The 9,468-nt window shown below is 37.7% G+C and overlaps 3 protein-coding genes across 3 annotated transcripts; 1 reads left to right on the top strand and 2 right to left on the bottom strand.

The window, feature by feature from the left end:
• Positions 1-325: 325 nt before the first annotated feature.
• Positions 326-3,993, bottom strand: Mgat4a (alpha-1,3-mannosyl-glycoprotein 4-beta-N-acetylglucosaminyltransferase a). The gene is made up of 10 exons (XM_077424464.1): positions 3,736-3,993; positions 2,383-2,987; positions 2,218-2,264; positions 1,778-2,088; positions 1,569-1,699; positions 1,378-1,485; positions 1,089-1,282; positions 882-1,018; positions 692-807; positions 326-606 (listed from the first exon to the last, which is right to left on the bottom strand). The coding sequence occupies exons 2-10, from the start codon at positions 2,914-2,916 to the stop codon at positions 577-579; spliced, it is 1,608 nt and encodes a 535-aa protein (XP_077280590.1). The 5' UTR covers positions 2,917-2,987; positions 3,736-3,993; the 3' UTR covers positions 326-576.
• A 947-nt stretch (positions 3,994-4,940) lies between these two features.
• On the top strand, positions 4,941-8,438 carry Tsg101 (tumor susceptibility gene 101). The gene is made up of 8 exons (XM_077424474.1): positions 4,941-5,253; positions 5,348-5,432; positions 5,890-5,955; positions 6,048-6,211; positions 6,663-6,783; positions 6,867-7,096; positions 7,262-7,617; positions 7,769-8,438. The coding sequence occupies exons 1-8, from the start codon at positions 5,200-5,202 to the stop codon at positions 7,953-7,955; spliced, it is 1,263 nt and encodes a 420-aa protein (XP_077280600.1). The 5' UTR covers positions 4,941-5,199; the 3' UTR covers positions 7,956-8,438.
• A 104-nt stretch (positions 8,439-8,542) lies between these two features.
• Kud (oligosaccharyltransferase subunit 5 kud) lies at positions 8,543-9,331 on the bottom strand. The gene is made up of 2 exons (XM_077424493.1): positions 9,152-9,331; positions 8,543-8,899 (listed from the first exon to the last, which is right to left on the bottom strand). The coding sequence occupies exons 1-2, from the start codon at positions 9,152-9,154 to the stop codon at positions 8,660-8,662; spliced, it is 243 nt and encodes an 80-aa protein (XP_077280619.1). The 5' UTR covers positions 9,155-9,331; the 3' UTR covers positions 8,543-8,659.
• Between the last annotated feature and the right edge of the window lie 137 nt (positions 9,332-9,468).

Raw genomic sequence — 9,468 nt, 5'->3', positions numbered from 1 at the left:
AGCAATACGAATTGAAAGGTTTTTCTCTTTTTTATCTCAATGTGAACCATAAAGTTGCATGCGAAAGGATTTACACGCGAGTGAATTAGTAGCGAACATCGAGAGCGAATATGGCGAATACACGCAGACAACAGGTACAGTTTAGTTAATTTCCCAAACTAAAACATGATCTTACAGAAAGAAAAAAAAAGAAAAAAAGAAAAAAAATATAGTTCCAGGCTCAACAATATGCCATTACTTGTAAACCGAATATAATTCACAAAATAGCAGAGGTAAATCTATTACATTATCACCTAATACTTGCGCTTCAACAAACGTCAAAAAATTTTGAAAAAAAAAAAATCCTATATAAAATGCTCGACCGAAAGGCTGGCTTCAATTATATAAACATATTCGTTAAAATATATTTATCTCTTCGTAACGGACGGCATTGAATTAACAACTGATTCACTCAACATAATAACATGACAGCAAAATAAAAAATATATATAAATTAATAAATATTTGTAAAATCAGTCGCTTATGCTAACCGTGCAGGCGGTACCGAAAGAGCACTCGAGAATCTCCATTTTTTAGTCAGCTGGGCTGATCCTCTATTATGTGAATCTAATTAAGAAATTATATTTTTAGGGCAGAAGAGAGAGAGAGAGAATTAATATTACAATCTTAATCTATTATCGGGAATTTTTACCTCGGACAGGATGGCCCAGTTTTCGCTTTCACTATGTATAGTTAAACGAAGCACCGACACCTTGCCCAGTTTTCGATCCACGGTCCCTTCGGCGACACCAAGTACATCAAACTTACCTGAGACATATATTTTTTTTCTAACAATCTCTCGAATGATTAAATTATATGATATATGTACAATTTTTTATTACCTATAATAATATAACCATCCTCCGTCACATCGTTGCTGTTTCTATCCAACAACGGAGACATCTCGGACAATACTTCTACCGTCGTATTGTAAAATCTATCAGACGGGTGTTCAGGATTTCCACTCCTGAATAAGTACCTGCACACCAAAACAGTAATAATGATTTTCCAAAGTAAAAGGATCAGCAATCATACAAACAGCAACTTACTTCTTTATAAAAATAGGATATGAAAATTTAAACTTTAGATGGTCTCCCGGTTGAGGTAGCAAGCCCCAAAAGAACGACTCGCCTTTGTATGCTTTTTGTAGTGTGTACTGTTTGTAAGGCTTGATTTGAGTCTCCACAGTTGCCTCAGGATTCTCGTGAGCATAAAATAGCGTTATCTTGCCAAATTGTTTGTCCTGCAAATGTAATTTAAGACATTATTTTATATTCAGTCATATTGTTTGTATCTTTATTTTTAGTAAACTAGTAGATAGGATATACTTGACATTACCTTGAGTTTCTGCACTTTTCCCTTCAAGGAGGAATGCGTCCCTATGTGTTGAAAGAGAGAAGGTTTATAATGCACCCACAACTCTGCTTTAGCCATTTTGCAATGTTTCTGTCGAGATAAAAATAGATTCCTTTAAAAGATCAAATGTATTTTTTTTAAGAGCCTATCTGGCTATCGTCATTTACACTTACACTGTCCTTATCAAGACTGCAGACTTTTGTCGATATCAAATGGTCCAATAGCCAATCAACGGGCTTGTCATTGTGGAACATTAAAAAGAATTGAATCAGCCAGGGAAGTTCCACGCATTTGAATAGTTTTCCTATAATATTAACAGAACTTAAAAAATATCCCTTCAATATATGTATACATTATCACTGTACAGTACACAATGCCATACCAATAAAACCGAGCTGACAGAAATCGAGGACAAACCAATTCTCCTTTGTGCCAATTTTCTGTAATGCGAACGATTTCATAGTAGTTATAAAATTCTTCTTGGCCAAAATATCATCTTCTAATTGTATATAGAACGTGCCCTTAGTCTGGGCGTAAGACATAAGAAAAGCAAAATCTAGATTCTGCTTGGACCGCCAAACGACACGTTGATGATCGTCACCAAGAGTGTCGCGCAATTTTGATAAATCTGGGTAGTATGATGATGATGGTGATATCACGTCAATCACTCCAGCTTCGCATTCATTTGGAAATCTAAAGTAAAAAGAGGTTTGTTATTATAAAAGTCTTTATTAATACAGGCATAAGAAAGAATGAGACAAAAATGTCAGTTGATGCAAGTATAATAGTGAATAAGATAAAAATATGATTTCATGAACCTACTGAACTTCAATTTGCTTCGCAACATATGTCACATAATCGATGTCTGTCTGCAAAAAAAATTTATATGTATATTTATATTTATATAACTTTGTGAATTCATCAATTCAATGTGCCTTGAAACGCAAATGGTATCGATGCTCTATTATAATTAGCGAATCCACTCACTTCAGCCACTAAAACGATAATCAGGGTGTCAGCGATTTCTGCAGTGTTCATACGATCCAGCAGATTTTTCAAAGTCGCCATAAGATAAGACTGAACCTCACGTTTCACCGTCGGTACTCCCAGCACCATGCTTACTCCCGATCTACCTTTGCTCTGCACAAACGCCGGACGCAGGCTATTCGGATCGTTAAGAAAATGCGGTAGAAAATTGTAGATCGAAGGCAGCTTGATGTTGGTGACATTGGAGGTGCCGTTGTTGATGAGCAGCTGCAGATCAGGCAGAATGTGATTGCTCTCAATCAGCTGTAGCAACTGATGCGACAGCAAGTTTATTTCTTCCTGACTGCCAATGTATTTGGCATGCAAATGCTCCAGTTTGGCCTGCAGCTCGGCGATGCTGTTCTGCAGTACGGCTTCATCGCGCATGTCCGACGGCGTCAGCAGATTCAAGATCGCGCACGGAACCAAGACTAGCAACAGCACAATTAGACATCGCTTTCGCACTGGAGTCAGCGTTGTAAAATGAGGCGTCATCTTTCCCTTTTCTACCTCTAGACTCTACATGATTGCATCCATTGGCTTCGGGAAGCCAAAATGAGTATCATCTAGAAGTAACAGTTAAAACGTCAGCTGTCATTTGTTAATAAAAATTCAATGCATGTTTATTTCAAAGATGCAAAAGATTTTTATTATCTCTTGTAGTTATTTTTTGATTATTATCTATATGCAAGGATTATTACAAGAGTGAAAAAAAGTTTTAATACACACATAAGTCAGGTACATACTTATGCTCCTTCTCCATGTAATCGCCACTCCGACTGAAACACTTGTCAGAGCGTGGCACCACGTTATATCCCCTCATATAAACTGCTACCTGGTCTTTTCTGCAACAATGTCATAAAGAGCTGATTAATGTGCAATGTGTTCTCTCCATACACATTAACACATTCTTATTCAGCTCTTCACGACATTGTGATAAAAAAAGATCAGGCAGCCTATTCTATGAGGAGAGGATACAATAGCTGATGCCACATTATGATAAATGCCTCAATCAAGATAGCAATTACGTGGAAAAGTAGCATAAGTATGTACCTCCTAACTTTTGTGTATTAAAACCTTCTTTACTCATCACTTTGTTTTTCTTTCCCAGTTCATCAGAGGTAGAAAAAAATAACCTTCGTATGTGTACACGTGTCAACTTAGTTTTTAGAGTCAATTCGTCAATCAATTGTCACAAATGTGTTGTTTCAAACGTAATTTTAGCAACTTAACCAGTTAATAATGTTTTTCAAAGCCAATTTAAACTGTTCGATAAAGTCGTCGCTCATAATGCAGGTATCAACTTTAACGTACATAATTGCTGACATTTAGCCTTCCTCGAGGTCGCAGTTGACGAATGTGCGTCGCGACGACATTGCCTTGTCGTCGTCGTCGTTGCTGGAATCGCTCGTGATCGTTTTCCTCGTCTCGATCGAGGATCTTAGAAGTACACGTTACGCCGGTTACGCGATGTACGCGTTACTGGTTACTTCGTTCTCCGGATTCCTCCCTACGGAGAAGAAACGCCTGTCGCGCACCTGTCTCCAACATAACCCTCCCGCTCGGACATTTATCCCGTCTCTCGAACCTACCGTATAGAGATATACTGGGTGCTTTCGAAGTATCAATTAAGGAACCAGTATTGACTATTGACAAAAGATAAATAGATAATGGCTAGGTCTACAATGCGAGTCGTAAAGTCGTGAGTCGTAAGAATTGACCAATCACAGTAGAATTTGAGGAGAATAATCGACTGTGATTGGTCAATTCTTACGACTCACGACTTTACGACTCGCATTGTAGACCTAGCATAAAAGGGGCATTAATTCCGATTGAGAGATTGTCCCGGCATTTTTCTTTCGAAGGAAAGCTGGAAAGACTCGAAGATCTGAAATGGGAAGGCAGGAAAATCAAAATATGAAAATTACGTTTAGGAAAGAGAGCGTAAAGTCAATTTTGACAGACTATATCTTAATTGATTTGATCTTTAAATTTATTTACGTCATTGATTCAAAAACGCTCGCGCATTTTTTTTTTTTTTTTTAAGGAAAAGTACCCAAAGCACGATATTTTTGCGAATTTATAATGATCCTTCTGTGCATCCTAAAGACAATGCTGCGTATTTCAAAAGCATTAATTCGGCAGAATTAATAAATCGTGTGCAGCTCGTGTGCAACGTGCAACAGGATGATATATTTTCTGCGGATATTTATACTTATACCTTTTTTCTCGCGAATCGGTCGCCAAGATGCAGCACGCGTGCCTCATATGCACAGGGTAAACAAGGCGCAAGCACTAAAGCAGTAGGAAGCGAATCGACCGATCACAATCGAGAACGCTCAAAACGCTGGACTGCCATCTGAAAATTCTCGGCTGTGATTGGTCGAACGCACGCGACTAGATATTCGTGCATCACCTTTGATTCGAGGAAGGATTGAAGTTGTGGTTAGATGGCCTTCGTAGTCGATGATCGAACGACGGTGATGCCAAATTATGGCAAATTATTCATGACGGTTCTGATGTTCTAGTTCACAATGGTTCACAAATGACGTTTCGTGGATGACAGATTAGTGAACTTTTCGCGACTGCCCTTGATGATCTCATCGCGCCACAAAAATTCCCTCAAATTGGTCGATGATAACGCAAAACTTCATGAGCGCCCGTTGATCATCGCGTACATACCGTCACATTACTACGTCTGTAAAAATTAATTCTGATTAGGTACGTCTGATAGGGAGATAGCAGGGGCCCGTCATTATCTCGACTTTGCCACGCTAAATGGTGAAAATGACACCACTAGATGAGGGGAGGATCAGGCAGGGTCTGTCTAAGGTATAGGTCATTACTAATTTTATCGTTGTGCTAATGATCTTGTAATAGTCATCAAAATGATCTTGTAATAAAACAGAGATATTGTTTTTTGTAGTATCAAAGTCCGGACATAACAAAGAAGCATGTAATAAGCGTCTTGAATCTGTACAAAGGCTTGGTATATAAAATTGAACCTTTTGGTAAGTAAAATTACTCACGACTAATGATCTTGAATATGGTTGAAGAGTACAGGAGAAAAATGATCGATATCCATCCGGAGTAATTTTGGAAAAAAAAACAATTTTAAGTTTCAAGATATTAGATATCTTAAGCTATTGAAAAAAGTACTGACAGTGAATATCCGAATGCATAGTGTTTGCTTAGTGTTTGCATTGTATGTTGAACTCTGATGATTTTTTCCCTACAAATACGTGGACTATGTTTTTCCTCAGCATATAGTGTTTGGTCTTATTTTCCATGAATTGTAACTGTTCTTGATCAAAATAGATAAGCATTATTAAAATTCTTTGAAAATGCCACAAGATAACATGATCAAATCAATTTTGACAAAAAGTGGACTTTAATCGTTCTTCCTCTGTACTCTTCAATTGCTTCATGATATCTCAAAGTTTGTTAAACTTATTTGCTGTTTACCAGTTTTTAATGATGGCTCACGTAAAGAACTACTCAACTTACAAGGAACTATACCAGTCGTCTACAAAGGTAACTTTTTTTTTAGAGCAATCTCTAGTATAAATGTTAATTGTATGATAAAACTACTAAATATTGTTTTTCACTTGTTGTTTGTTTTATAGGCTCTTGCTACAATATTCCAATCTGCATATGGCTGATGGATACGCATCCCAATAATGCACCTATGTGTTATGTCAAACCGACAGCAGATATGCATATAAAAGTCAGTATGTTTGTCGATCACAATGGTAAAATCTACTTGCCGTATCTTCATGACTGGGTGCCTGTGAGTAGACTTGCTAATAATTAACCCTCAGTTACCTCACCTGGGTCTGAGACCCTGCACATTGTTAAAACGTGCAGAGTCTTTAAAACGTTCATAAAACCTTTGTATCTTTTTTTAGTCAGTATTACGTCAACTTGAAAAAAAGCAATCTTTTTCGCTTTTTCAGAAAAACACGTCTTCCTTTTTTTTAAATAACATTTACATTTTTTAACTTGGAATAATCTAACTTGCACAGTCTTGTAGATCTTTAAAAGACGCATCGATTAAAAAAAAAGACTTCAAATTGATGCATTTGTCTTAAAGATACAAGCTAGAGAAAACGGCAGGGGTCTCTCAGACGCTGGTGAGGGTAATATCGGGGTGTAAAAACGTAAGGTAACTGAGGGTTAATCATTAAAGATGTGCCACTCTCCAATATTTATTCCATTTTCCCGTTTCTTTTGTCTTACAGCACAATTCAGATTTGCTTGCTCTAATTCAAGTTATGATTGTTACCTTTGGGGAACAGCCTCCGGTTTACGCCAAGACAAGATCAGAAACGCAACAGAGTTCAACGCCATACCCTGTTCAATGTAAGCATATTTATATGGAGTAAGAACTTTTTTGAATTTTCTATTGATATCTCTTTAACGCTTGATGAAAATTTGTCACGCAGCATTCATGCCTGTGCCTGGTGGCGGAAATGTATCGAGTTCTGGATTCCCTCCATATCCACCAAATTCTCAGTACTCCGGCGGCAGCAATGTGTATCCACCATATCCGCCTACGGCGTCCGGGGTATTCCCGTATCCAAGCTCTTATGGTTCTTATGCAGGAACCACGCCCAGTTACCCGGCGCAAGGCTACAGTGGTCCATATCCACCATATCCGCCAGCCACGCAACCGGTACACAATTATTGTCACTTATTTCAATCTAAATGGTATTTATAATTAATATTTATATTTTAGAATAATTGATGTTTATAAATATTATATTATTAAGCTAATTAATAGTCAAGGATTTATTTGAGGATATGTCAGATTAAATAAGTATTTATGATCATTTGCAAGTCACCGACGGTACAACCAAATTCTGGAGGATCTGGCACGATCACGGAGGAGCACATAAGGGCATCTTTGCTGTCCGCGGTAGAAGATAAGCTCCGACGCCGACTTAAGGAACAGTTCTCACAGTTACAGGCTGAGCTCGAGACGCTGCGACGAACGCAGCAAGAGTTAACGAGCGGCTCGTCGCACCTAGCGGATCTTTTCGACAAACTCAAGAAAGAGAAACAGGAGCTCGAGAAAAACGTGAACATCTTGCAAGATAAAGAGTCGGAGTTGGAAAAAGAGATCGGCAAACTGTCTGATAATCAGTCGATAGATGTCGACGAAGCTGTTACTACCATAGCGCCGTTATATAAACAGTAAGTGTATAAATGCAAACTTAACTACAAAATAATTTTATTTAGCATGGAATTGATATTTTTCAGCTACAGCTGAAAAATTATTACGAATTGAAGTTGTAGGAAGAATTGTAATAAATAGGCTTGATGGTAACGCAACTTGAATTTCCAGGATGCTAAATGCTTTTGCCGAAGAGGCGGCTACGGAGGACGCTATTTACTATCTCGCCGAGGGACTGCGATCCGGCACTTTAGATCTTGACGCGTTCCTGAAACAAGTTCGACAACTATCGCGCAGACAATTTATGTTGAGAGCGCTAATGCAGAGATGTCGACAGAAAGCCGGTCTGGCCGGCTAAAAAGTATCCTCCGTGCGTTGTTTTGTCCTAAAGCTGCAATATTCCATTTTGTTGTAAAATATCTCATTGTGCTAGGCAGCGAAAATGGAACATACATAATTTATATCGGCGTCGAAAAACACAGAAGATTATTTTATCGACAATAAACTCGCTTCTTCTCCTTATGGTGTAACGAGAGGAAAACTGTGTTTTACATGAAAAAGGAAAAAAACATTTAACAGAATGTATATGTTCAATGCAGATACAGTAATTATAGCACGCGTTCAAATATGAAAATAGATATAATTCTTTTCACACGGAATTATATATTATCACTATGATATTCGCATGATTAGATTAATCACGCTGTAGTCTGTGTTCACAGAAAACGAGTGCGAACCTTTATTTTCTCGAGGTGCCACAGAACTCGTGTACCTGTATTACAAACTTCATGCCTTCATTGTGATAAAGATTGAATAAACTTATGCACAATATAAAATAATATATTAGAAGTTGTGTGTTTTAGTTGAATAATGATAAAATGTTACAAAAGTGGAAACCTTTCTAAGCTTACTTAATTATACAATTATCATCTATATGAGAATAAGTTCAACTGGAACAAATTAATATATTTGATACATATTTCATATTATATATAGATATATATTTTTTTAACAATTACAAATATTTTCTCGGTAAAAATTTCAACCCCTTATCGACGTGATCTATACATAAATTCCAACCCAGAGCAGCAGGAAGAGTACTCCGAAGCTAGAGAACAACGCAGCGACCAGAGAAATTAACGCCTCCTTGAATATGTCTCGCGTGAATTTAGTGCTGGTAACCTCGTACACGAAAAACCAAGCCGTGAAAAATACTCCAATTCCTAGCAGCACCACAGCCAGCAACGGAAAGACAGCTGGGTTCACCGGCGAGACGTATCTCGTCATCGACTCGATTTCCACCTGAAGCAGTTATTAAACAGAATTAAAAAAAACAGAAACAAAAGAAATGATTGGTAGACAAATATTTAATTTATATTTTTCCTAAATTTTTTTTTTTTACATTCTTTCTGTTTCTTTATTTTTTTTTTCGTATTCGTCTCTTGCAGCGAATACGATTAAGGTTAGACGCAATTTTAATTAACCTGTACTAATTCTGCGAGAATTAACGAAAGAGTTGTCGATTTTATACATGAAAGGTAACAATTCACTTGCCATTTTTCGAGATTGATGCGTTTCCACGTAGCTCGAAGGAAGAAACTCTAGTCAAACGGAGCCGACAGAGCCGATCTCGGACGAGTAGTCGAAATCAAGCATCGGCTGACATCGTCGTGGCGTCAGCTGGCATTGGCGGCAATGGCGCTGGCGGCCATTAGTCAAGCATGGCATACGTAATTACCGAGATCGCCAGCGGAGTGAAAATATTTGTCTTCTACCGTTAGATCATCTTGCACCAATCGAATTAGATCGCATTTCCGTTGAGCACAGGAGGTCGATTCTGAATTTCTTGTACATACACGGTTAATTTTTTT

Source organism: Temnothorax americanus, unplaced genomic scaffold, assembly GCF_048541705.1.
Source record: "Temnothorax americanus isolate GAGA-0224 unplaced genomic scaffold, ASM4854170v1 Scaffold84, whole genome shotgun sequence".
NCBI lineage: Eukaryota > Metazoa > Arthropoda > Insecta > Hymenoptera > Formicidae > Temnothorax > Temnothorax americanus.
This window is presented reverse-complemented; position numbering and strand designations above follow the sequence as displayed.